Consider the following 27,500-nt stretch of genomic DNA (forward strand, 5'->3'; position numbering starts at 1 on the left):
GGCCACCAGGGGGCGGTGCTGGTCTATGGGACAGCCAGCCCAAGTGGGTGTTGGGAAACTTGGATGGGGATGATAGTGTTTTTAGATGTAGGCTCAACGGAGACTCATATGAAGGCTCGCCGGCAGGGAACCGCCTTTTGCACGGCTCTTTCTCTCACCTATGGGGGGTGCCATGGAGAGACAGGATGTCATGCGACTCGTCCGGGCCGTCCTGTCCCAGCTCCCCCACAGGACTCTGGGCTCCTGAGTCCCACCTGCGTCCCAGCCAGGAGGAGTCGATGGAAGAGGAAGATGACGACGAGGAACGGAGCGTCTCCAGGGCCTCGAGTCACGTCTTTCTCCTGCCTGACCCCCAGAGTGAAACGGGCAGACGGATGGGGATTCTGAACCCCGCTTTCTGTGGTGATGGCGAATTAGCCAAGCGGCGGCCGTTCAGGAAGTGGCCTTATGCCGGTCCAGAGCAACAGCTGGAGCACAGCCGATCCCTCTCAGCCAGTGTTGAAACCCTGGCCATGCCCAGAGCAAGGACACCAAGGCACAGCACTACAGGTGAAGACACAGTGCCCCCTCCAGGGCAGGAGGAGAAAGGTATTGTGTGTTAAACAGGCTATTTAAAGGTGTACTTTGTACTATAAACAAGTTCTCCAGTGTCAGAGTTGTGACGTGCCAATCTAACAGCATACCTGGTGCTCTATTCGTGTTTAGTATCATATTGAAAGTTGAGTGGAACCTTTATGTAGTCCTGTTGTACTAGTAACATCTGAGACTTTTCAGAGCAATGTGTAAGCAATTTGTGGACTATTCTTTACCTTTATACAGTTGTATGTTTTCTTGCTGACAGAACTGTCCCGAACCTTGGAAAGAAAGCGATCATTTGGCAGGAAGTGTGTAAAAATCCAGGAAGGCAAAGCAAAGAATGTGAGAAAATTTTAATCTTTTTAAATTAAACATTAAAAGCATAACTTCATCTCTTTCTTCTCGGCTCATACGCCAGCTCTTTCTCTCGCCCGCCGAGCAATGTGCCTCCTCCCACACAGGTAAGGAGGTTTGAAAAGTGCACGCACACGGTGGAGTCCAGCCGGAAGAACAGGGCAAAAGGGAAGGGCTTGGCTGGACGCAAGTTCCGATCGTCCGTCAGTCTGACCCAGCTGAGTACGTCCCTTCCTGATCCAGGCCTCCACCCTTTGTCACTACTGCTATGTGAATGACCATGACCTTACATTAATAGTTAGAGTTACTTTCAGTTATGCTTATAATTTGTATCGATTTTTCCCTCTTAGACTTCGATCAAGTGGATTTCTCACAAAAGTCACTGGGTCCGGTGAGTGTCCATGCATTTGCGTTCAAGACTCATACAGATTGTCGCTCCTCTCCTGTTGTAGACACTGGATTAAAACTGGACTAAATGTGACTTGCTCCCCACCAGAACACCAGACGCTTGAGCCAGTCTGCGTGGAGCAGCTGGTCCCAGTCTGTCAGCGGCAGGTCTTCGTAGGTTGCATTTTAAATATCTTGGCAAAAAAAACAAAACAGAGAGTATACATACCTTTTCCTACTTTAGAAACTTTTCCTACAAAGTTTTTGAATATTGAAATAATTGCTCCTTTTTCTAAAGAAAATTTAAAAATGAACAAAACAGTAAATAAATGTTATGACTCCTCCTCTTCTATTTGCAGAGTACAGAGCTGGGTAACAGGCGAGGGTAAGTGCACAACACATCAGACTTTTGTTTTCACAGATCGTTCATTGCTTTTTAAAATTTTGTTTAATGAAGCTCATTTAGAATCACGGTGTCCTTATTTGTCTTTGTCTGATGTGTCCTCACATGTCTGATGTGTCCTCACTTGTCTTTGTCTGATGTGTCCTCACATGTCTGATGTGTCCTCACATGTCTGATGTGTCCTCACTTGTCTTTGTCTGATGTCCTCACATGTCTGTTGTGTCCTCACTTGTCTTTGTCTGATGTGTCCTCACATGTCTGATGTGTCCTCACTTGTCTTTGTCTGATGTCCTCACATCTCTGATGTGTTCTCACATGTCTGATGTGTCCTCACTTGTCTTTGTCTGATGTCCTCACATGTCTGATGTGTCCTCACTTGTCTTTGTCTGTCTGATGTGTCCTCACATGTCTGATGTGTCCTCACTTGTCTTTGTCTGATGTGTCCTCACATGTCTGATGTGTCCTCACTTGTCTTTGTCTGATGTGTCCTCACATGTCTGATGTGTCCTCACATGTCTGATGTGCCCTCACTTGTCTTTTTGTGTGTATGATTTTTACACACCGTGTTCCTGCTGTTAGCAAGAGGTGCATTGCTGAAATCAACTGAAGACTTGGACCCACATTACTCAGGTGAGCTGGAGCATGTTCTGCTGTGCTCTAGTGTGTTCTTTTGTGTTCTAGCTTATTCTGGAATGTTCTATTGTCTTCTAGAGTGTTCTGGCTTGTTCTGTCAGAGCAGCGCTCAGTTAAAAGCCATCGCCCGGTACTGCTGTGGACTCCTTCTGAGCTCTGCAGTAACTCGGTTTGCTCTTCTTGTTCTAGCAATGGAGAGGAACAACCTGATGAGATTAGCACACACGATACCATTCACACCTGTCTCCCTGCTGGGTGAGTTGGATTTGGGCTGCCAAAATGTCCTCTGTTTCTCTCTGATGTTACACTGAGAATAGCTGGCACCTGGGTTTATGTTGCTCTAGTTGGTTCTGGGGTCAGTTTGCCATTTAAAGGGTGGAGCAGGATTTGGGTAGGAGGACAAGCAAAACCAGCTCAAATGATCTATATCCAAAATATAGCATTTATTGTTGAAGTACAGCATTCATTTTTATTATTTATAGTTTGAGTTTTTAATGCAATATTTGGATCATAATGGCATCACTCTGACATTGAGATGTACTGCCCTGATACCCTGGCTCAGGAGGAGATGAGGTGTGCGTGTACACTCTCGAGGAGTCCGACTCCGAGTCCACTCTGATCGGCACTTCTTCCTGGTGCCAAAGGGGGCAGACTGCCGTGCTGCAGCCCATTACCCACCAGGGGGCGCTGGACGGCGGTCTGCGCAGAGCCCTGAGGGTGGTGTGTACCTGGGCCGAAGGAGATGTGCTCAAGCCAGGCTGCGTGTATGTGGTGAAGGCTTTCAGGACTGAGGTGGTGCGCACATGGCAGAGAGAGTTCCCCAACAGTACCTCTCTTCATCTCTGCTTAAGGGTATAATAATAATAATAATAATAATAATAATACATATCTGTATCGATAAAAGCTCAAAGTGCATTAATTTTGCTGGCATTAACATATGCATCATCAATGTGTATATTCTGTGAAGTTCGCTTTTGAGACTTCACATTAATGGCTCTTATATCTGTCATTATGTAATAATTGAATCATTGATTATGGCATTACCAACTACGGTATTTTTCTGTTTTTGTTTATGTGCTCTGTTTGATTCTGTTCATACACAATGTTGTCCTGTAGGAAATCCAGCAACAGAGAGCAGCTCAAAAGCTCATGCAGGTTTTCAACCAGGTCAAGCCCATAACTGTTCCCCACTCTCTCAGGTTAGTGGAGTCATCGCGACAGCCTCCAACCGTTTCCGGGAAGTGTTTGGCCCCCTTGGCATTGCATGCATATTTGTTCATCCGGGAAGTGTTTGGCCCCTTTGGCATTGCATGCATATTTGTTCGTCCTTTCACCAGGTTCCTGGATGTGTCCTTGCTTTACTGGCCAGCTGAAGGTGAGTGGCTGACCATTGAGAGGAACATGAGCGGCGACTTTATGAAGTATAGTAACAACACCGGGGAAGAGATTGCGCCCTCTTGTGGCCTGGAGGAGACAGTGCTTGCTTTCTCCCACTGGACATATGAGTACACATGCAGAGAGCTGCTGGTCCTCGACTTGCAAGGTCTCGATCTTCCGCTCTGCTCCCACCGCACCCCCCACCTATTACAACAACCTTTAAACCTGAATTACTACATGCTAGATGTTAAAGTTACTTGCTTTTCAGGTGTGGGCATGGAGCTGACAGACCCCTCTGTGATCAGGGTGGATGATAAGAGGTTAGTTTTCAAAAGAATGAACAATATAAATTGAGTGGAGGCTTTTATACAGATGTCACTGTGTATTACAATTTTCAGGTTTCACAAAGGATCACCTGATAGGTTACACAACAATTTGATATTATTAACAAAAGCTGTTCTGTTCATGGGTCTTGCTGAAACCCTGCTCCAGGGATCATGTGTAAGATTCTTGGGATATAAAGTGACACGTTACAGTTTGGCCACTCCTTAATCTTTTCTGCGGCTCATGGCGTCAGTCGAGGGGCCTAAAGCCGCAGTGCTGAGCGCTACGTTGCGGATGAGTGTGAACTCAGTGCTGCCCCCTGGCTCTTCCAGCTCATCTGAAGACCTGGTGTTTGGGCCAGCCAACCTGGGGAATGATGCCATCCACCACTTCATCCTCAAACACACCTGCAACTCATGCTGTGGGAAACTGGGGCTTTCAGGTGAACTCTCTGGTGCTGGTTCTCCCTGTATGTCTGTCATCCTCTCTCTCTCTCTCTCTCTCTCTCTCTCTCTCTCTCTCTCTCTCTCTCACACTCTCTCTCTCTCTCTCTCTCACACTCTCTCTCTCCCCCTCTCTCTCTCTCTCTCTCCCCCCTCTCTCTCTCTCTCTCTCTCTCTCCCCCCCCTCTCTCTCTCTCTCTCTCTCTCTCTCTCTCTCTCTCTCTCTCACGCACTCACTGTGTCCTGAGAGGCAGAGAGAGAAACCAGACGTGCAGGTAAATATCACTCAAGTTACAATCAGCCATCTCAGAAACACTCACCCAGAGAGAACAAACCTCACCTGACCTTTACATTAATTAAACAGATTAATTAAACAGTGAATAACAATTTAAAAAAAAACAAACAGGGAAAAACAAGCCAGAATAAATGAAAACAACAGCAGCAGCAAAGCAAAATTCCTAATGAGCCAGAAATGATTGCATTGCTGTGAAGACAAAGGCATGCAAGCTGAAGGCCTGGCTTCCTATGTGCCTTGTGGAAAGATGTCTTTGATTACATATTTAATAGCTTTTTGTGTGTTAGAGAGTGTTGACTTTGATTAGATATTAATTGCTCTCTCATGGAAGAGAGGAGATGCCTGTTTCCAATCAAGAGGGAGGGCTTTCTTCAGAAGTGTGGACAAAAAATTAATAAACAAACAAAAAAATTATGCCACACAATATTTCAAAGGAGCTTTTTCTCCCCCCTTTCCAAGAAGCACACAAAGTCTAAACAAATTTTTAATGATAAATCTAAAGATGTTATTTAGGATATCAAGAAAAGTGTGTCCATGTGAAATATCATTCGTGTGCTGTGTGTGTGTGTGTGTGTGTGTGTGTGTGTGTGTGTGTGTGTGTGTGCGTGCGTGCGTGCGTGCGTGCGTGTGTGTGTGTGCATTTGGTGCATCAGATTTAAGGAAATGCAGTGGTCTTCAGAAATCCAACTCTGACTCTGATGAGGACGTGAGCATGGTTTGACCCGTGACCCAGGATTATCATCTTTATTTTTGTTGCTATGGGAATGGGTTCAGCCCATAATCTGCTTCCTAACACTTCTGATTGTGAACCCAAGAAGAAATTACATGTCACTGGTACTTTTAGATTTGGAGAATTTTCCCATGATTTCACCACTGGTGTAAGAACACAATGTCAGACGTCTAATGGGAACGTGGGGACGTGGGAACGTTTTGTTCCTATAAGACCGGAGCACAATGTAGTGCAGATGTCATTCCAAACTAATATGGAAATTTGGATAGAACATAAGGAAGTGGGAAGTGTGAATGTCTAGCACTACACATGGTCTCCCGGTTGATAATTGTTTTATACCACTTTATATACAGTACATGTTTATATATACTTAAGCTTATTAACAATAACGAGACTAGAATAACTAGAGAAATGATTGTAGTTTGATACTATAAATGAGAAAACAATTTGCATTCATAAAATTGTCTTTATTCCCCACCCCCACCCCCACCCCCCACAAAGAAATGAGAAATAGCTACAAAAGAAATAAAATATAGACTTCAAAATCATGTAAGTCCTTCAATAGCGTGTGTCCATTGCCTGCTATGTACAAAGTAGGAAGGAACTTTTCAGGAGCTTGACTGACTGGAGCGCTTGCCACAAATTTGCATTGCGAGCAAATGCCCCCCCCCCCACACACACACATACAAATGCACACTACATCTGTGCCCAGCCACACAAAGTGCTACATGTTCCTTTTTGGAATGGTACCTAATACACCTTTATGCGCTCTCTCTCTCTCTCTCTATTTCTCTCACTCACTCACACACACACACACACACAGTTGTCAAGTCTCCCTGTTGCCCCAAGCCTCCTGCCCCTGCTCTGATCCTGCACCATTGTGGCCGTGGATGTGTGCAGAATCCCTCAGTCACTCGTGACCCAGTTGCTGCGAACATCAAGCAGCCTGGCTGAACTTGAGGCTGTTTTTGAAGTCCCCTTCTGGACTGGTGGTCACGGAAACGACACGTTCTGAGGGTGGGACTCCTCGGCGCCATTCCGCTTTCTTCCCAACCAAGCTATGGCACTCAGAAAACAGGCGGAAAAAAAACAAAAAGCAAAAAACAAAAACGTCCTTTTGTGCATTTCTCATTATAATACAACAACAAAAAAAGTTTCCCAGTTACCACATTAAGGATTTTGGTAACAAAAGCTACTAATATTTTTTATTTTATTTTATCAGTTCCTGACTCATTCTAATTCATAAGTTAATGAAAAACAAAGACAAAAAAAAAGTTTCCCCTTATATTGTGTGCATCGGTAGTATTAAAAGAGAAGTTACACAATGTCAGTTTTTTTGTCTCCAGATGTCACACACGCACACACACTCGTATAATTCTTTTGTGTCGGGCATTTGGAGTGTGACGAACAGGTAAAGAAGAACCCTGCAGAGTCCACTACAGTGTTAGACTAGGCCTTGGCCACAAAGACGTGAGCCACCATAGCGACTGTTAACATCAAATATGAGGTGCTTATTGTGAAGCTGGGAAATTTCGTACTGATCAGTTTAAAATCTGCTCTGCTTCAGTGAAGCCAGAATTACTGTTCTACATTTTGTGTTAGTCTGTGTTATTATTGGACAGCTGTGGTAGGAGTTACTACTGCTGGTTGCAGTTACCACCCCTAATTAGGACTTATTAAAACTTTAAGTGTCCTTTTTTTTTACGTGCCTGCTATTTTCATTTCATATACCCGCGTGTGCGTGTGTGTGACAACAGAATGGGCAGGTAAGTGGTATTCAGTCTTACACACCGAACACACACCTTGTGATATAATAACCCCTCTGACCCCTCCCCAAGTATCACATGATCAAACACAAAAGCTTTTTTTCCTTTTTTTTTTTGTCATCATGAAACAGCATGCAAGGATAACTGAACAACAATAGACTAATAGTAATATAATAATAATCAGAATAATAACAAAATAAAAAAATAATCTTACAATGCAAACATGACCAAAGCGAACGCTTTCGGTTATTGCTAAAGTACCTAAACAGTGTTGAACCGTTCGCTTACAACACGACTGCAGTTCATCGTCTAAACCACGACAAAAGCTCCATCTTTGGCAGCGACGTTTTTCCCCCCTCCGTCTTGCTGCTTTTAACAAGCGTAGCTATGCCAAGGGAGCTTATCCAGTGTAATCATACACTCTATAAATAAACTAACTTACGTAGAGATGCGTGTCCTTGCAGGAGAGGAGTAATAATAATTACAGTACTCTATTCTCTGAGTTCTCTTGCTCCATAGCTAGTGCTTTGAGGCAGATCAGTATTTACAGGTAGCATTTCTTCTGAACCTTTAAGAAGCAGAGGAGCGGCTAGAAATTCATACAGCAAATTCATGTTATTTAACCTTTTAGAAGAAGATTCACATTTTATACACATATATGCGCTCGCTCTCTCTCTCTCTCTCTCTCTCTCTACCCCCCCCCCCCCCCCCCCCACACACACACACACACACACACACACAGACCAAAGCCTTGTCTGGGTGGGTCTCGCTTCATGCAGTCATTGAGAAACCCCAATTATATATTCTTTTTTTCCGCCAGAATGTTTTAAAATAGGTGTCTTTCTCTACAGAAAATAACAAAGGTGAAGTCCCTGAGACGGATGCTTACTGGGCGCATCCAGAAGTGATTGTCTTGAACAGGAAAGAGCAGAGAGGGAGTGCTTACAGCTCCCTCTGTTTGGAAAGAACCTTAACTGACGGAGTGACAGTAGTCCAATATAGAAGATTCAAGCATATACAGGGCTTTGTGTCCCCTCAGTACGTAGTTACTCAATGTGTAGTTCTTAAGTGCTTTGACTCCTTCATTTGTTTTTGTTTTTTGTTTTTTTTTCTAAATCTAGAAAAAAAAATTGTTTTTGATTGCACAACGCACCTAGTGCCTGCCTATGTTAGTCTGCCCACAACTCGTGTGGTGAGATTTTTTTTTTTTAAGAAGAAGAAAAAATAAGAAACTGATGGTATGGCTTTCGGTCCTGTTCAAAACAGATTACCTCAAATTGAAGGGCGTTTTACTCTCAGCATCGCCACCTAGTGGAACAAATTTGTTTGACTTATTGATTTTAATCCAATAATGCAATGCTTAACACGTGTGGGTGTTCGGCGTCGGGTTTGTTCTCTTGTACTTTACCGCTTTACTATCAGGCAGTAACGTACATGTGGACGTAGTTTCTGCTCGTATTGCTTTCAGACAAAGGCTGTTCGTGGCCAGACCTTCCTATTCGCAGACCTCGTAAAGAACACGAAGCGAAATGATTGTCCATCTCATCTTGATTTCCGAATTTTATGCTTAAGACAGTTATCATGACCACTTTACACCAGACGATGGAGCTGACGGGAGCGGCACAACTCTAGCGAAAGTACCGTGATTTTATTCCGATAGTGGAAGTTTGCCCGCGACAGTGAATTCGCTTAAAAGGACTAACTAAACGTCTGTGAAAGGTTTGCAAATTAGACCTGGTCACCGAGTCACCCCTGTTTTAGAGCGCTGTGTTTATCTGGTGGAAGTGTAAGGACAGGAGCAGCGCCAGTTTCCTGAAAGACCTGACGGAGGGGTTTTGGGCAGAGAAGCGAAGAGAAGCGAGAGAGCGAGAGAGAGAGAGAGAGAGAGAGAGAGAGAGCGAGAGAGAGAGAGAGAGAGAGAGAGAGAGAGAGAGAGAGAGTAAAAAAAAAAGCTACAAGCGCTCGGGTATTCCATTGTCCTGACTGATTGTTCGATAGCAGTCCATTAGTCATGGACGATATTATTGCAACGATGAGTGAAGAGATCAGCCATATTCATTTGCAAAATATATAACTCTATATCTTCTTATGGGAAAGTATCCATAGTCAGTTCCTGTTTTGATCTTAGAAAATCCTTTACATTTCCATAGTTTCTAAAGTTAAGATTATTGTTGTGCCATCTATACATATCTACATAGCCCAGACAAGGCTTCTTCTTTTTGACAGAGCCAAACAAAATGTTTCCCCTGGTATACAATTTCATCTCAACTTCACAGATTATATACAGGCGAAAGCTAGAAAACAAAACAGGAAGGAAATATGTACACGAAACATCAGCCTCTCCGGCCACTGTTTATAAATTATGTCTAAAATATAAACAGAGCAAGATTTAATACTGGAATACCATTCTGAACTAGGAAATGACTGTGTCATCATCTCTGAATCCTGCCTATGTGCCCTTTTAATATCACAATATTGTATAAAAAAGAAAGGTCAAGGAAACCAACTTACCCAATTAAAATACAGCTTAAATTTCCCGAAAGTCTGTACATTTCTGGTCAGTTCTGGAAAGCACCATCTCTAAGGGTGCATATATACATTCTTTTAACTGAAGCGGTGAAATGGGACTTGTATTTTTTGAAGTGCAGGACATTTCTGTAGTTGTTACTCTGTCGCAGCTGGTTAATGTCTTGGATGCTGTTGCCAGAACAACCGTCAGCAAGTTGTCAAGGTGACCGGTGCTGGTAGGTGTCCCCTCCTCCTCGGCCAACAGGTACCTCATTCCAGTAAGTTCTCCCATCCCATTGGCTTGTGCTCTTGATCCTTTGTGGAAAGGGGCTGTGTGTGACCTTTTTTGGGGGGGTGGGGGGGTGGGGGGGGTGAGGGGTCACTTGGGAGTGATGTTGACAGCATCAGGGTTGAACAGCTCCTTGTAAAGTGGCGGAAAGAGCACGCTGACGGTTTCAGGGTGTAACTGCTGGAAGGCTTGAAGCTCCTCCGTGTGCAGAGTGCACAGCGCCGCCAGTGTGGGGATTCGACCAATCAGCTGCAGAGAAGCGAATGACCATAACTGTTATCGTTCACATGGGAAATGCCGCATTAATGGTGTAAGTGACGGTGACAGTGAAACATGTCTGACTGAAGGATGTCAGAAGACTGCTGAGGTGGCTGTTCTTTTTCACTACGGCCTTTCCTGCTTCAACACACCTGGCCGAACTCACTGACTGCTTCATGATTAGTTAAATGTGGTGTGTCGTAGCATGGAAGACACCAGCCAATTTAGCAAAAGGCCCCCTGATGCAGAGAATTGGAAAGCGAAATGAAGAATGTTTGGAGCCCGAGCACTTAACTTGAAGTTAACTTAACCTCACGTTCCACCAGAGCGCAGTCTCCACAGCTAGCTACGGTGACTCCCGTGGGACAAAAAAGCTTTGGCTAAACGGAGATCCAGAAGAAGGCCAGACTTACTTTAGCCAATGCATCCTCATCCATGTGGTTCTTCTGCATAATGTGCTGGAGGGCGAAGTAGATTTTCTCCTGAAGCTTCTGGACTTTCCTGGGTTCCATTAGCCATGGACGATCTGGGGAAACACAGATCATCAGTTTCTCTGCTTCTTTTTTAAAAAAATGCTTTTAAAAATCTATTTAGCACTAAACGTGACTGATAATGTTTAAATAGGACCTGTTCTAATTTCCATGCTCTGTCTTGAAATCAAACTCAAAGGCACGGGAGCACTGGGTTGTTAGCATTCGCGTATTCAGTCTTGCCTGGATCGCTAAGTGCTGATTTTATCAAGTTACTGTTAAAGGCTACACTCTCAAAACCTGCCATCAAATGGGAATATCCTCTCCGACTGGACTGGCAACCAATGTGAGGCTGATTGGAGAGTTGGGTTTCGTGTGGTGGTATTGTAGCTTGTCCCCTCTTTCTGGAAGCTCTCGTCACATGATCCCGTCACACAGATAGTCCTTTTACAGTGGTCTCCTCTGCATTTCAGATGTTATCGGAATGGATGCACCATATTGTGCTAAAGAAACTGGGAAAATTGCACCCACATTGTGGAACCTCATGTGAATAAATCGTAGCTTAGCACTGTATCTTAATATAAACAGTAGGAGACGGCAAACTGGCAGCTAAAAGAGCTCTAGGTAAAGGCCATTTCTTTAAACTGGATTGGAACCAGTGTTCCCTGCATTTGCTGCGAAGTTCCCCTTAAACAGGATGGGGAGAAACGACAAAACTGGTCTTCCAGTTCCTCCAGGCCTTCAACGCGGACGACTAACCTGTGGAAACGAGAACGGCCGCGGAGAACAGGGCTATTTCTTCTTCCGTCAGCTGCAGCGCGCACAGACTCTTGGCAAAGTCGAACACGGCACCGACGAGGTCATCGCAGCCTACAGAGTAGGAAAAGGAGGAGAATAAGTAAGAATGCCATGCTTTAAAAAAAATCTAAAACAGGCTAAAGACTGGAAAGATCTGCAGGCGAGAGAGGATAGAAGGGAGAGGTGCAATACCGAGGGCTCTGAACATCTGCATGCCGCCGTATTTCCCCTCGAACAGGACCGTGTTGTTGAGGGGGTTGAACGCCCTGCACATTCTCACCAGCACCACTTCCAGACAACCTGCCGGAGGAAGAGAGACCGAGACTGATACTCGCGCTCTACCGGCTTGCTCGGGGGGGTCAGTCTAGTCCTAAACGGAATGCTTGACTCGAAAGCATTTCCAGGTGCCAACAGTTGCGCACGCGGTGCTTCAGACCTGATTTGAGCAGCAGTATCTGGTCGTTCTGGCAGAGTTCCATGAACCCGGTGATACGCTTGGCAAACTCCACCACGTACTGAATGGCATGGGTTATCTGGATCGCACACTGCTGCCACAGCACCTCCCGCGACTGTGAAACAAACAAACACACACACACACACACACACACACACACATACACACAAGGTTGGTGTTTCTGTTTTTGGCAGGATGGATGATGCACGTTAAGAGACAAAACCCTGAGTGACTATGCTGCTACGATGCTCTGTGTCAGTTGGACAACACTGAACATTTCCTGCATTACAGTCAGGCAGCCCACATGGATTAAAAAAACAAAACATAAACATTTGGATATATGTACAGAATTCAAATACAGTTCATCCAATATTAATGCGATTCCACTCATGTTAAAGCTGCTGTTCTGCTCTTTAATGTGAATATTCCATAGCATTCTGTTATAGTTCACTGTAGTACATAGTCAAAAAATAAAAATTAGGCCACAGTACAATTACGTTTTACTGCACTGTAATTTTATTTCATAAGGTTAACAAATCTCTGTAAGGCCACACCTATTAAAACTGTAATGTATGTATTTGCCTTTATGTTGGTGAATTCTTTGCTGGTTGAATCTTCTACAATCATTTAATTTCTTTTGTAAATTTCTTTTTTTTAGTTTCAATTTCTTTTTTTCAATTCTTGACCAATGTTTTAAAGAAGTACTTCCCCAAAACATTATTCTCGTTTTGCTTATTCTAAATTAATGAAGTAAAAATAAATGCCAGGAGTTGGCTAACATAGTGCGGATCAACCGTGTTTACTGGCCTGCAGTGACTTTTATGTTTTGATGGGCACATGTGCATTTTTTGGGCACTATTCCTGCAAACGTTGCTATATGAACCTTTAATTGAGTGCATAATGCAAAGAAAATGACAAAGAAAGTTTGTGAAGTTTCCATTTGTGACACATCTGTGTAGTAAAAATGATAAAATCAGCAAACGGCTTTGTGCGTTTAGCAGTTCTGTCCTATGAAGAATCTTCATAGGTGCCTTTTCAGAGGACTTCAGTAATTATCCATAATCCATTTGACACAGGGACATGAGGAAGTGTTTCTGTCCCCACCCTCTCTCTCTCTCTCTCTCTCTCTCTCTCTCTCTCTCTCTCTCTCTCTCTCTCTCTCTCTCTCTCTCAAAACACACACACACGTACCTCTCTAATCTGTATTACAGCTGAGACTGGCTGGATAAGATCTGTTATTTAAGTCATGTTTTGTTAAGCCTTAGCCAGGGGACATACTCTAATGAACTCTAATCTCAAATGTGCAGTTAATCCCAGTATTCCTCTTTCTCTTTATCCCTAGTGCTCTCATTCTCTCCCGCAAACACACATGGAACCAGAAGTGGAAATGGAGAGGAACACAGTTCAGGAAAAGAGGCATAGTCAAAGGTTGGAACGTGTTCTGCTGATGTTTTAGTTCACCAGTATATTTTAGCGACCGTCTAAACAGGTTAGGCTGTAGTTAAAGAAGGATGAGAAGTGCGTATATGTTTCTCTTTTTGCACCAGACTAGACAACAGTTTCAGGAATACTGTGTTAATTCTGCACTATACAGGTTTGTGTTCTACAGGGGAATGTTGGTCGAGGTGAAGGTGAATGTATTTGAGGAGAAAGAAAGAAGGAATAAATCAAGGAAGAGCAAGTTAACTGGAGCTCCAGATTTGACCACATTAGATCCATCGCAGTCATTCTAAGAGCAAAAAAAAGGAGTGCTGAATCTGTTCTGCACCAGCACAGTGCCATCTGACGCCAGAGTTAACATCAACTCATGATCCACTTTTGCCATTCCGCTGTGAAGTCTGATTCAATGGGACATGTCTGGAAATAAAAGAGGGTAGTTGTGGTCCCACCCGTCCTAACTAGTCCCCTCCTGCTCTGGCTCCGCCTTCCTAGTCATCGACTGGTGGCTAGTTTGTGATGATCCTTGTCTGTGCACGTGTGGTGCCGGTTACGTCAACATCTTTCAAGTCTTGTGAGTGTCCCTGCGGGCCGTCAGCACTCTCCGCAACCACAAGCAAACAGCAGTGTTCGGCGAAGGCCTCCGAGTGGCAGCGCTGACCCAGGACTGGCTCGCTCGTCCCGATGCCAACGAATGCGTTTATTTGGCCAGGCGCTGGCCAGTCTACGGTCTTTCTCACCTTGCTCTGGTACATCTTCACCTCCTCGTACGAGTGCGTCTGCCAGGCGAGCTGCTGCAGCTCTTCCACTGTGTACTGGCATGTCTCCAGGTGAGACTTGATGATGTTCTGGGCGATCCGGTCTGGGAGAGAGAGAGAGAGAGAGAGGCAGAGAGGCCCAGTTAATGGGGGAAGTATCACCAGTTTCCTCCACACTGCATGCTGTCTTTTGCCGACAGCACTTCAGAACAAAATTCGAGCCCTGGATTAATATCAATATCTAAGTGAGCACTATAAACTGGCAATACCCTAACTGATGTTCAAAATTCAAATGTACTTGTATAGCACATTTTGATGTTGACACAAAACAGCTTTGCTCGTCCCTAATGAACAAGCCAATGGTGACAATGAGTTGTATGTAAATACGCGTTATAGAGCTTCCAGCCATGGTGTTGACACCATGACAAGGTTCAGATATCCCACGTCTAATAACACCCATGACCATACCTAGCGTCCACGATCATTCCTGAGCTGGCTCCAGATCCTGAACGCAGGATGGGATCATTGCCTGGTGGGTTTCATATAAACTCAATACCCTAAACCTCTCCACAGCACTTGTGAGATGAGTGACAAGGCATTCTGGGCACTACATCTACGGAACAGAAACCACAGCTCCCGTCAGGGAATCTGCAGTCATTCTCCTTGACCAGAGAAGGATGTCCGTGGTGCGGTGATGGTTTGGGGAAAAAAAGCAAGGTAGACATGGAGGACCTCCAGGATTGGAGCTCCTCCATGACCTTGACCTGCCAGGCAGTCCTGGTGCCTCATGCCTGTGCTATCTAGACTAGACTTTCAGATGATTGTGTTATGGGCTAAACCACGTAGAAAACGACCAGCAAGTGCTTCTGACACAGCAGCTAACAAGAAGAATCTTTCTTCCTGACAGCTAAGCTAGTGACATCATTAGATCTTCTAGCTGTGCGTTGTTTGTTTTGACCTGGAGGACCGAGTCATCCCAGGTGGTGGTTATTAACAACATTTGGCTCGAGAAGAAGTACCTAGCTCCCCCATGGCTGCCCCAGGCGCTAGCTGGCTGTCCTGGTACGAGCTGTAGGGGAAGAGGTTGGGCACAGGTGTCAGATCGTAGACAGGCTCCTGTTTGATCTGCTTCATGCCGGAAATGTCCAGGCCCGACTGGTCCGGGCTGGCCTGCGTGGAGTCCACTCCGTAGTAGCCGGTGCCGGCGCCGTCAGCCTGGCCCTTGGGCATGTCGATGACGTGGCCATTGGCGTAGGCGGCGCCCAGCTCATGGCTGAGGGCGCCGAGGGCGCTGGGCGGCAGGCCAGAGGAGTAGACACGGGCGAGCGCCTCGGCGTCGCCTGTCTGCTGGTGACGCTGCTCCTGCAGCCGCTGCTGGTGCTTCTGCACTTCGGCGTAGAGCGAGTCGCGCTGCTTCTTGGACATGCGGCCGAACTTCACAGCTGGCAGGGAGACGGATTGAGGGGGATGGGCAGAGAGGAGGGAGAGGGAAGGTGAAGAGAGTAAGAAAATTAGACATTTAGCTGACTCGTTTATCCAAAGCAACTTACACTTCTGTCTGAACACAGCTTCAGAATGAATGCAATTAAGGGTCAAGTGGGCGGGTTTAAACTGGCAACCTTCGGATTACTAGCCAAGTACCTTAACCGTTGAGCTACCACTGCCCCACCAGTGATAGGGAAAGAAAGGAAGACAAAGCTTGGTGAAACAAACACAAGGTTAATCTATGCCCTGCTGAGTATTATAAAAATTAAAAAAAAAGGTCAAGCACATAAAATAATAATAATAATAATAATATCACTAATATTATTATTATTAGTAGTAGTAGTATAATTATTATTGTGTTTGCATATTTCCAAAGTATGTAAACACTAGCTAAGTCACGTTTGCCCTGCTCCTCACCATCTCGGGACATGCCCAGAGCGAGACACTTCTGCAGCCTACAGTGCTGGCAGCGGTTGCGGTTGGTCCTGTCGATCAGGCAGTTGCGCTGGCGGGGGCAGGAGTATGAGGCGTTGTTCTGTTGACTCCTCCTGAAGAAGCCCTGTGGCAGAGCATAGCGGCGGCGGAGGCGGAGGTTAGAACCGGGCACCTCAGCTCCCGGGGAGCTGCGTGTCCCACGGCGCCCATGGTGGGGCCCAGCCAGGACTCCAACCGCAGATAAAACAGGTTTGTTACTGGTTATTTGTATCAAAAGCACCTAAGAGACTGGACCCAGGTTAAACTTAAACTCAGTTGCTGTAAAGCTCCCAGTGGTGCAGCGTATCCCCGATTAAAGTTTTTTGCTTGGAGATTAGATCGGGGTCATCAGACTGGCTAAAGTGGAGAACCTGGTCTGCGCCACGTGATCCGCGTTGGACGGGGGGCGCTGGACAGGAAAAAAAGGAAGTCACGTTTTCTCTCACCTTACACCCCTCGCATGTGATGACCCCGTAATGGATCCCCGAGGACTTGTCTCCACAGATTTTGCATGGTATAACTTCAATTTGGGCTGTGAAGAGAGAGAGAGAGCGAGAGAGCGAGAGAACGAGAGAGAGAAAGAGGGAGAGGAGAGGTAGAGAGCAGAGAGGGTCATAGAGGGAGTTACACAATCGCTCGCTGGTAGATAAAGGACACATGACATAATGGAGGGCCGCTCTCTCAAGCTCCTAATGCAGCCAGCTCGACCCACCCCGGGGGACCAACCCCCCCGACTGCCTACACTTGCTCAGGCCTGGAGGAGAGAGAGGGTTGCTCTGGAGAGCCCCACACCCTGCCTCTCTGATCATTTGGACACGGGTGGCTCTTTCTGACAAAAGCCAAGGGCGCGGGTCCTGCTGGGCAAAGATGGGCAGAGGCGTCACGGGCACGGAAGCGGCTCGCTGTCGGCTTTGTTTTGCCACGGCGGGCAGCTGGCGAGACCGCAGGCCTTCTGAACACATGACGTCGAGGCTGGAATTGACTGTAATTTATTTATCTTATTTAGACAAAATGGAAGAACTTGCGAGATCAGTTCTTAAGGATTCAGAATAGCTTTTGAAGGCTATATTTTCACACACGATAGTTTGAAGGTATAAAACACATACTATACTATGAAACACATAAATAATAACACATCGCATTAAAAATACATGGTCACAAGCATACAAACTTGACCTTCCATGTAAGAATTTGTAAATGACTACTTAAAGCCAGCGAGAAGGTACGTATGCTTTGTTGATGTTTTAGAATGTCCTTAAGTAGACTACTAAAATGTTGCCAAAACTGTTGTATTTTGAGATTCGTCATAGTTCCTAGGTCTGTAAAGTGTTCAAAGGCCTTAAAAGACATCCTACAGTACAAGAGAAGGGAACTCTCAAAACCCAAAGGTGGAGTTATTCTCGTTTGACGTCGCCAAAAGACACCAAGCCGGGCTGGTGCTCCTTATCTAAGACTTTCGCTTGGAAAGGAAAATTAAAACCATGAGGAAAAAAGAGGTATGGGAAGAACCACAGGGACAGGAGATGGGAGAGCGAGAGAGAGACACACACAGACCCATCTGTATGCTGAGACTGCACACTCACTGTAAAGAGATTAGTCGCCCAATCTAATCCTGAATTATTTCTACGCACGATCTTCCCCCTGCTTTCCACTGGCTTATCTGATGCAGCAGTTTCGCAAATTAATCTTTCCATGCTCCAGCCACCGTTCTGCCGTGCTGGAGAGCCTGCGCTCCACAAGGAAGAGGAGGAGGAGGAAGGAAGACAGACGCTGCAGAAGTTTGCCGCCACCGCAAGGAAAGCTGGCAGGCTCCGCTGAGCAGGCTGCAGCCAAGCTACAAGTCCAGCCCTGGGGGTCCGGGCCCTGTTGCATACTTCATACTTAAACTCCAGAAAGAGTTCTCACTCCTAAAGTACTGACACACATCAGCTTCATACTTAAACTCCAGAAAGAGTTCTCACTCCTAAAGTACTGACACACATCAGCTTCATACTTAAACTCCAGAAAGAGTTCTCACTCCTAAAGTACTGACACACATCAGCTTCATACTTAAACTCCAGAAAAAGTTCTCACTCCTAAAGTACTGACACACATCAGCTTCATACTTAAACTCCAGAAAGAGTTCTCACTCCTAAAGTACTGACACACATCAGCTTCATACTTAAACTCCAGAAAGAGTTCTCACTCTTAAAGTACTGACACACATCAGCTTCATACTTAAACTCCAGAAAGAGTTCTCACTCTTAAAGTACTGACACACATCAGCTTCATACTTAAACTCCAGAAAGAGTTCTCACTCCTAAAGTACTGACACACATCAGCTTCATACTTAAACTCCAGAAAGAGTTCTCACTCCTAAAGTACTGACACACATCAGCTTCATACTTAAACTCCAGAAAGAGCTCTCACTCCTAAAGTACTGACACAAATCAGCTTCATACTTAAACTCCAGAAAGAGTTCTCACTCCTAAATTAGTTACACGCATCAGCTTCATCCTTAAACTTCAGAAAGAGTTCTCACTCCTAAAGTACTGACACACATCAGCTTCATACTTAAACTCCACAGAGTTCTCACTCCTAAAGTAGTGACACACATCAGCTTCATCCTTAAACTCCACAGAGTTCTCACTCCTAAAGTATTGACACACATCAATGGCCAGTTGTTTCCAAAAAAAGAAACCAACGTGGTTAATGAGGTGTGACGATGTCTGGAGCAGAAACTGCGAATCAAATTTAGTAAACAGAATTTGAGGTTTTGTTGAGCTGAATGTTGTTTGGGGGTGGGGGGGGAGACATTGAACAAACCAGTTTGCTAAAAATAGGCCAAGCACAGGAAAACAAATCAGACCTACTTTGCTTACCTCCGACATCCGATTTCATTTTCTGGTGGATAGCAGCCACCTACACATGCGCTTACACCTCAGACACGGCACACTGGGATCCTCGCGCCTCTCAGAGTGTGTGGTTGTATTCTTCTTTAGACTTTAGAGTTTGTTTGTGTGTGTGTGTGTGTGTATATGTGTGTGTGTAAGTGAGCACTGATAATCCTTATGAGAGAATATACTGTATGCTCAGAATGGCTAGCTGCTCTGCTCTGGCTTAGCCCTACTCTGTGTGTGTGTGTGTGTGTGTGTTTGTGTGTGTGTGTGTGTGTGTGTGTGTGTGCGCGCGCGCGCAAGCGCTTTTGCATGTGTGTGGGTGTGTGACGCTTGTTTATATGTTTATATGATGCTTGTTACAAATGCACTGCTCACTAGAGGTGTAAAACCACGTGCATATATTTGCATATATTTTTGTACTTCTTAGGCAACATATGGGTAAGTACAACATGTATATAATGGACGTTCACTTTGAGTAATCTAATGGGATTAACACACATTCATACACTCAGATGAGAGCTCGGTTCATCTTTCCCTACCCTGTCTATCGTAGTGTGTGCCATCTTAAATGCGTATGTGTGTGTGTGTGTGTGTGTGTGTGTGTGTGTGTGTGTGTGTGTGTGTGTGTGTGTGTGTGTGTGTGTGTGTGCATATGCGCACACCCTCTGTGACCGTCAGGTCCAGACGTCACAATGTTATTCTCATCCCCGGGGGAATGGACGCCACATGGACCCTTAGTTACAGAGCAACTCAGTTAAACATCAGCTCAATCTAGTCAGCAGCATGAGGTCAGACTATTCAGCGGTAGTGTACGATGTGTCAGCATCATCAGAGCAACATAATCGGTGTAATCAACTTCATCAGTTTAAATAATATCTAACATGCGGGGCTTTCAAGCACCTGGGGAGCTTTAGCAGTTATATACCCTTCACAGTACACAAAATGTGTTTATAACCCTTCACAGGACACAAAATGTGTTTAGAACCCTTCACAGGACAAAGAAATGTCTTTTTAACCCTTCACAGGACACAAAATGTGTTTAGAACCCTTCACAGGACAAAGAAATGTCTTTATAACCCATCACAGGACACAAAATGTCTTTATAACCCTTCACAGGACACATAATGTGTTTATTACCCATCACAGGACACAAAATATCTTTATAACCCTGCATAGGACACAAAATGTCTTTGTACTCGAGCGCCCTGGCAAAGCTTCATGCGTCAGAACATGCCACTGGTGAGCAAATGCGGGTGCCTGGGACCACCTGCTGCAGGCTGTGCTCTTGGGAGGAAGGTTTGCTCGCCATCCCATGAACGCTGCATGCATGAGAAGAGGTGGGGACACACACCAGAGCAGCGAGATGCAAGAGGTTTGTGTCTTTCTGATGTGTGGATGCCCTTTAGAGACAGATCTATACTGAAATAAATCTATAATGAGACAGATCTATAATGAGATAGATCTATAATGAGCTAGCTCTATAATGAGATAGCTCTATAATGGGACAGATTATAATGAGCTAGATCTATAATGAGCTAGATCTATAATGAGACAGATTTATAATGAGCTAGATCTATAATGAGCTAGATTATATAATGAGACAGATTTATAATGAGCTACATCTATAATAAAACAGATCTATAATGAGCTAGGTCTATAATGAGATAGATCTATAAAGAGCTAGATTTATAATGAGATAGATCTATAATGAGATAGCTCTATAATGGGACAGATTATAATGAGCTAGATCTATAATGAGCTAGATCTATAATGAGACAGATTTATAATGAGCTAGATCTATAATGAGCTAGATTATATAATGAGACAGATTTATAATGAGCTACATCTATAATAAAACAGATCTATAATGAGCTAGGTCTATAATGAGATAGAGCTATAAAGAGCTAGATTTATAATGAGATAGATCTATAATGAGACAGATTTATAATGAGCTAGATCTATAATGAGCTAGATTATATAATGAGACAGATTTATAATGAGCTACATCTATAATAAAACAGATCTATAATGAGCTAGGTCTATAATGAGATAGATCTATAAAGAGCTAGATTTATAATGAGATAGATCTATAATGAGATCCGTTTTCTGCCATTCCCACCTCTACCATTTTGCATCTCACAGAGGGCATCAATTGCAAAAATAAATAAAGAAACAATGAAGCATTTATTATTTGGAGGTGTGGTGCACTTCAGACAGGGTATGGAGAAGGTACAGGGTATAGACCAGATGAGTAAGTGGCCCATGTTGTATGCAAGCATTTTATTTATTTTATTTTATTTTATTTTATTTACTTATATTAAACAAATTCAGCTCATCCAAAATCATGTCTGCACACTATGGTTTAACATGGGTTGCGTGATACAGCAAACATGTAATATCACCATACTTTAATACATTTTTATGATTTATGATATGCATGATATCTTTAAATTTTTCTGGGGCAATTCAGTGTGTGTGTGTGTGTGTGTGTGTGTGTGTGTGTGTGTGTGTGTGTGTCAGTATTTCATCAGTCATTGCTATGCAGAATTACTATTTAAGAAAAATTAGAAGGTAACACATACAGCTAATGTGACAGGCCGGACTCCAGGTACTAGTTACTGTTGCCCTTACTGCATACCCACGGGTGTTTAGAGTATCCTCTCTGTGTTGCGAGTATCCTTTTCTTTAGTGTACTGAGAAGCACTGACTATACCCATGAAAAAATGCCCAGAAAGGCGTGTTATGACGCAGCCAGTCACAATGACAGCACGTTGCGAGGTTTTCCGCCCCCGGTGCGCGACACGCCGAAGTACTTGTGGAGTAACTGATTTATCACCGAAGCAAAAGCAAATGGCCTTGCGCTCTGTCCTCGCGTCCTCTACCAAAGAACAGAAGTACAAAAGTTAGCAGGAGATAAAGTCATTGCTGCACAGCAGAGAGGCCTGAGAGTTGTTGCCAGGATATAAAAATGGAACACGTTTGTGTGTGTGTGTGTGGGGGGGGGTTCATGTAACAGAGAGAACTGCAAGTTCTGTGCAACTGGCCCCCATCAAGGAACGCTGAACTGGACACACTTCTGACCCAGTTTGACCAGCGCCAAAGCCAAACTGGGCCAAATGAACAGAACGCACTATTGGTGAGCACACACATGGCTAGGCACACACAAACACACACAGACACACACACACACACACACACACACACACACACACACACACACACACACACACACACACACACACACACAGAGCGGTCTTGTATAAAAGCATGTCAAGTCCAAACCATCCATAACAGGCGTTTGACTATTTTTAACCTTCTGAAAGCGGGAGTGTCTTTGGTCGAAGCTCGGCCACGCTGACAGCCGATACGTGTTCGTGCCTGGGATCGCGTCAGCTGATGCTGTAATCTGTCAGCTGAAAAGCGACTGTCCCGGGACTAATTTCACAAGGACGTCGGCTGATGGTAACAGCAAATGAACCAGACTGTGCTCTGTTTAGGCCAAGATGGCTAAATGATGGATCGTGTTTTGGAGATCTGGGTGTCCTGCCTCCTTTCTGTCACTGTTGCCTTGAAGAGGAACAGGGCTATTGAGCACAGGCTTTAAAAAGACAGCCTGGAGTGGTTTGCGTGTGCCGCTGCAGTAGGGGTACGTGGGAGTGAGCTCGCTGGAATGTCCGGAGGGCTTACACACGTAGATCTGTCATAAGAAATAAGGCGACGGCCGTGAGCGTGTCATGGTTGCCAGGACGACTGTTGCCTCCCTGGGCATGTGGGTAGGAGGCCTGTATAGTCTGGCTGTCACAGTGATCCACCACACCACCATCACCAGGCAGGATGTGATGTCACTGAGGCTCGCCCCCTAAAAGAAAGTAACAACTCGCTGTCTCTGTCAGTAATGTCAGCAGTTGTTGGTTTTGCAGAAACACACACACACACACACACACACACACACACACACACACACACACACACAAACACACACACACACATACCAAAAAAAAAAAAAAAGTGTGCCTATAAAACTCTTTGTCCCAACAATATGGAGGAAATGCAGACAGCAGAATATTCTGAGCCAAATATGGATCTGGCAAGTGTATTACAGGCCACAACTGGTCCAGCTGTGGCAGGGAGATATAATGTTTGTCATGGCATTTGAACTCTGGCTCACACATGACCCACATGCATTTCTGTTACGGGCCAAATGTGACCTAACTGTAGACAACCACAACCACAGACAGCCAAAACTATAGACAACCAAAACCAAAGACAGCCACAACTATAGACAACCACAACTATAGACAACTACAGACAGCCACAACTGTATACAACCAAAACCACACACAGCCACAACTGTAGACAACCAAAACCACAGACAGCCACAACTACAACCGCAGACAACCACAACTGTGGACAGCCAAAACTGTAGACAACCACCACCACAGACATCCAGAACTGTAGACATTCCAAGTTCTGGCTGTATCCCGGTACACAGTTTTGGACAAGGTCCTAAAGGTCGTCATTCCACAGCGGAATGTGGGCTGGATGAATGTCAGAAGGGTGCGCCAGAAGCGGAGTATTGCTCATTTGCCACCTGGGGAACCTGGTGATAGGAAGATGGTTTGGCACCTGCACTGGGGCCAAGTGAAGTATAGTGAATTAAACAGGGTTTAAACAGGGCTACTTGAATCTTCAAATGGAAACCTAAGGGGGAATTTACTCCCACTATGGAGCATTGTACTATGCAGGAAAAATGCTCCAGTTGTTTAAAGGTTTCTGTTTCCCATTATCTTGTAGTGTTGTTGCAGTCTTATTTCTCTTCAAATGTATAGGGTCCATACCCAATATATTTAGCGGGAATGTTTGACGTATGAGTGTCCACATTAGCTAAATCTTTTTTAAAAGGTGTTTTTAATGATTTGAGCAGAATCAGATCTAACCCAGGAGGAATAAAATTAACTTCACGGGAGTTAATTAGAACCCCAACCAGGTGGTTCTGGAGATCGGGCTCTGCATTGCATTTTTATGAACTCTCAAGGTGAACTGGAACAATAAAGGATTTTTTAAATGGTTTCTGAAATCTTTGTCATGAGACAATCTTCACCCCTTTATTTTCATGCTGGGCCAGATTTACGAATATGCACAATGGCAAAAGTCGCTTTTATGTGGCGCTTAACTGTGAAAGCCATCATGATTAGTGTGTTAACCCCCTGGTGACGTTAGCGGACAGACCCGCACCCTGGCAGCAGGAGCGGACAGGTCCGTGAGGCGCGGAGGCTGGGGTTATCCGTGGGTTATGTAAGACTGGGAATGCAGTGTTTGCGATTCCATGCTTAACATGAGCTCAGCCGTGTGGGCTTAGCCGAGGACAGACGACGCCTAATACCTCCTCTCCAGCCACCAGCGAGTCCAGCTGTTAGCCGGGAGCTGCTCTAGTGCTCTGCTGTTAGCATTAGCCTTTGCACGCTGGGGCTTATAATGGATGTGAGAGTTGCCGTTATTTCAGGGAGTTCGCTTCGGAAACAGGGAGTGTGTGTGCGTGTGCGTGTGCGTGTGCGTGTGCGTGTGCGTGTGCGCGTGCGCGTGAGAGGTTGGGAGGAAGCATGTGGACTGTAGTAATTGATTCCTGATGATATAAAGCTCTTTCCTGTCTCAGGAGAAGGACTTTCTCTCTAAAGATTTCTTTAATTAGATTCTTTAAAGTGGCTATGAGCACCTCTGCAACTTAAAAATACACACACACACACACACACACACACACACACACACACACACACACACACATTCTGCACAGAAGAATTCTATGAAAAGCATCAATTATCAGATGTCATATCATGTCCATGGTAGCAGCAATATAGTGACGATATAGTGACAACTCTCTAATGTTCAAACTAATCAATATTCATAATTACCATTTCTAATCCATTAGAATAGTTAATTAGTCTTGCCTGTGGTTTTGATGTTGAAGGACTAGCTCATTAGAATAGTTAATTAGTCTTGTCCGTGTTTTAAATGTTGAAGGACTGTTAGAATAGTTAATTTGATACTGATGTTGAAGGTTCAAAGCATATGTCAGTGCTGTAGTATGAAACATGACAGCATGATTACCTTGAACTTCTTGAGTGTCAGTGAGAATGTATTTGGATCTGATATTTTGTTATCGGGCAGTCTGCCCTGTGAGGTTCTAAAGCCATATATAAATATTCCAATGAGCCATATATGAATATTCAAATGAGACATATATGAATATTCTAATGAACTATGTATGAATATTTCAGTGAGTGGCTTTAGTGGTGGCAATGTGTGAGATTATTTCCACAGTGCAAAAAAAACCCCAACAAACTTTGTTCGTGATTTGTTAAAGTAACGGATCCAAAATGATGTTTTGATAGGCTGTTCTCAGGATTGCAATGGCAGCCTTGAACCACTAGGCGGCAGTGTGTCTAGAATGACATGGCTTGGTGTGGTGGTTGTGAAAGTAAGACCCGAAGGGGGCTCGGCCTGGACCGACATGTGGTGCTCATCCATGATTTAGATGTTTGGCTTTGGCAAGGACCCACACGCTTAGGGGCCCTCATCTATCGTGATGGGTCTCCAGGCAACAAATACAAGCATTAGCATGTTGAGTCCTACAAGGCAAGTCTGAAGGGTGCTCAGCAGGATGTGTTAAGATCACACGTCTAGTGTGTTAATGCTGCACTGTCTGCAAAGTCCTACAGTGTTTTACTCCTGGACGTGTCGCTGGACAGGGCGAATAGTAGTAACTAACGTATTAGTAGCCTTTTTGGTGACTACAGTTTTACCCAAACAGACTTATTAAATATGTTGGTGAATATTAATGATTTAATATTAATTATTTAATATTATCATAAGTACTAAAGGATCCCTATTTGCACATTAACATCATAAAATTATATGATAAAAGAGCTTAAATAAAACAATTATTTAAGCTCAAACATGAAGCATTATGGGTAATATTCCCTCCATCATGTGTGTGTGTGTGTGTGTGTGTGTGTGTGTGTGTGTGTGTGTGTGTGTGTGTCTTTGTGGAGACTGCACCGTGAGCAGGTGCATACATGTCTATGGGAGTTTGAACTCCTGTGACCAGGGAATGCCTCACTGAATACATCGGATGCATTGTGGGTGGTTGTTGACAAGGCCTTCCCCCACTGGCCTGGCACAATCTGTGGCAGACTCTACCAACGCAGATCTGTGCTGTGATTGGCTTTCTCTACCAATGCAGATCTGTGCTGTGCTGTCTTACTAAGCCAACGGAAGGGCCTACTGGCTGGTGTCCAATATTTGAAGAATATGAAAGTCTATCACACTGTTAATGTTCTGGTGTGATGTTCATTTATAACTGTATAATAGAAACAGTGTGAAAACCAGATGCTGAATGGCATATTGAGTCCACGGTCACGCGCATACATGAGTTCTAATATACCAGAGGATAGCATTTAAATAACCATGATCACTGTGACCTCCTGACCTCCGTAACACTTACATGACCTGTAAACCGCGAGTCATTTCCTCAATCTGGGTCACAAGACGTTAGAACTGCAGTTCTCAGACATGGCGGCAGGTGCCGTGAGCCAGACTGTCTCAGCGGGCCATCCTGTGCGACACGTTCGTTTACAAAGACGTCCTTGCAGTTCGGAGTGGCAGTCGTTGGCCAAATGAAGAGACCTGTGGTCTAGTCTGGTCAGTTTACACGAACAAAGGGAGAAGCTGGACAACTTTACCCGCTCCCAGCTGGACACAGATGAACATTTTGCTGTGTTGGTGAATACTAGTCAGAATACTAGTCAACACAGTACTCAGAATACTAGTCAAGACACTACTCAGAATACTATTCAGATTAACCAAGCTTCACTGTGGTATTGACAACATACACCAAGAACAGAAAGAGATGATTCCTCCTTAAGCTTTAAATGATATGTAGGTTTGATGTGAATGTGATTACTTATGAGAGGTAATAAGCTCATTTTTCTTGCGAATGTGATCTTAATACTGACAAAACTCTTCTTACAGCACTAAACATCTGAAGATGGACTCTTACTACAGTGGGACGCCACGCTGTGGAATGGTGTGTGTGGACTGGTGTGTGTGGGCGTGGGTGTCTGTGTCTACATGTGTTGTTTAAACTGTTTAAGTAGGTTAGTAAGTCACTGGCCTCAGGGTGCTACGATAGTGTCACATCTGACTGTTATGGAACAGCCTCATTCTCTCTCTCTCACACACACACACACACACACACTTATACACTCATACACTGTCATACCCACTCACTCACTCTCATACACACAAACACACATTCACTACCATACATTTGTACACTCACGCACACGAGCTCATACATGCTCACACACACACACACACACACACACACACACACACACACACAC

General features: G+C 44.6%; 2 protein-coding genes and 1 long non-coding RNA gene across 9 annotated transcripts in view; 2 read left to right on the top strand and 1 right to left on the bottom strand.

Moving 5' to 3' along the window:
* Positions 1-6,191, top strand: part of trpm6 (transient receptor potential cation channel, subfamily M, member 6) — a 27,876-nt gene extending 21,685 nt beyond the window's left edge. For 4 of the 5 annotated variants that reach the window (XM_081710420.1, XM_027027896.3, XM_027027899.3 and 1 more), the window contains exons 26-39: positions 1-588; positions 842-918; positions 1,038-1,152; positions 1,281-1,321; positions 1,427-1,491; positions 1,677-1,702; positions 2,300-2,350; positions 2,543-2,608; positions 2,916-3,205; positions 3,470-3,552; positions 3,691-3,896; positions 3,999-4,050; positions 4,387-4,496; positions 5,446-6,191. The exon at positions 1-588 is cut by the window's left edge and continues 353 nt beyond it. In XM_081710420.1, coding sequence (XP_081566546.1) covers positions 1-588; positions 842-918; positions 1,038-1,152; positions 1,281-1,321; positions 1,427-1,491; positions 1,677-1,702; positions 2,300-2,350; positions 2,543-2,608; positions 2,916-3,205; positions 3,470-3,552; positions 3,691-3,896; positions 3,999-4,050; positions 4,387-4,496; positions 5,446-5,513 — 1,838 coding nt within the window. In that variant the 3' untranslated portion in view covers positions 5,514-6,191. The remainder of the gene's footprint in view (positions 589-841; positions 919-1,037; positions 1,153-1,280; positions 1,322-1,426; positions 1,492-1,676; positions 1,703-2,299; positions 2,351-2,542; positions 2,609-2,915; positions 3,206-3,469; positions 3,553-3,690; positions 3,897-3,998; positions 4,051-4,386; positions 4,497-5,445) is intronic. The other variant, XM_027027900.3, reaches the window with a different exon arrangement.
* A 1,826-nt stretch (positions 6,192-8,017) lies between these two features.
* rorb (RAR-related orphan receptor B) overlaps positions 8,018-27,500 on the bottom strand; it is a 26,478-nt gene continuing 6,995 nt past the window's right edge. Inside the window, exons 1-10 of one of the 3 annotated variants that reach the window (XM_081710435.1) lie at positions 19,072-20,743; positions 16,666-16,751; positions 16,163-16,304; positions 15,280-15,702; positions 14,243-14,364; positions 12,048-12,180; positions 11,804-11,911; positions 11,573-11,683; positions 10,757-10,869; positions 8,018-10,334 (exon numbers count right to left, since the gene is read on the bottom strand). In XM_081710435.1, coding sequence (XP_081566561.1) covers positions 10,176-10,334; positions 10,757-10,869; positions 11,573-11,683; positions 11,804-11,911; positions 12,048-12,180; positions 14,243-14,364; positions 15,280-15,702; positions 16,163-16,304; positions 16,666-16,751; positions 19,072-19,099 — 1,425 coding nt within the window. In that variant the 5' untranslated portion in view covers positions 19,100-20,743 and the 3' untranslated portion in view covers positions 8,018-10,175. Of the gene's footprint in view, positions 10,335-10,756; positions 10,870-11,572; positions 11,684-11,803; positions 11,912-12,047; positions 12,181-14,242; positions 14,365-15,279; positions 15,703-16,162; positions 16,305-16,665; positions 16,752-19,071; positions 20,744-27,500 lie in introns of those variants that run through there. The other 2 variants (XM_081710439.1, XM_035525848.2) reach the window with 2 other exon arrangements.
* Positions 23,160-27,500, top strand: part of LOC145656944 (uncharacterized) — an 11,813-nt gene continuing 7,472 nt past the window's right edge. Inside the window, exon 1 of the long non-coding RNA XR_014122615.1 lies at positions 23,160-27,500. This exon is cut by the window's right edge and continues 6,180 nt beyond it. This is a non-coding gene — a long non-coding RNA (uncharacterized LOC145656944).

Source organism: Electrophorus electricus, chromosome 1, assembly GCF_041902795.1.
Source record: "Electrophorus electricus isolate QZ-2024a chromosome 1, ASM4190279v1, whole genome shotgun sequence".
NCBI lineage: Eukaryota > Metazoa > Chordata > Actinopteri > Gymnotiformes > Gymnotidae > Electrophorus > Electrophorus electricus.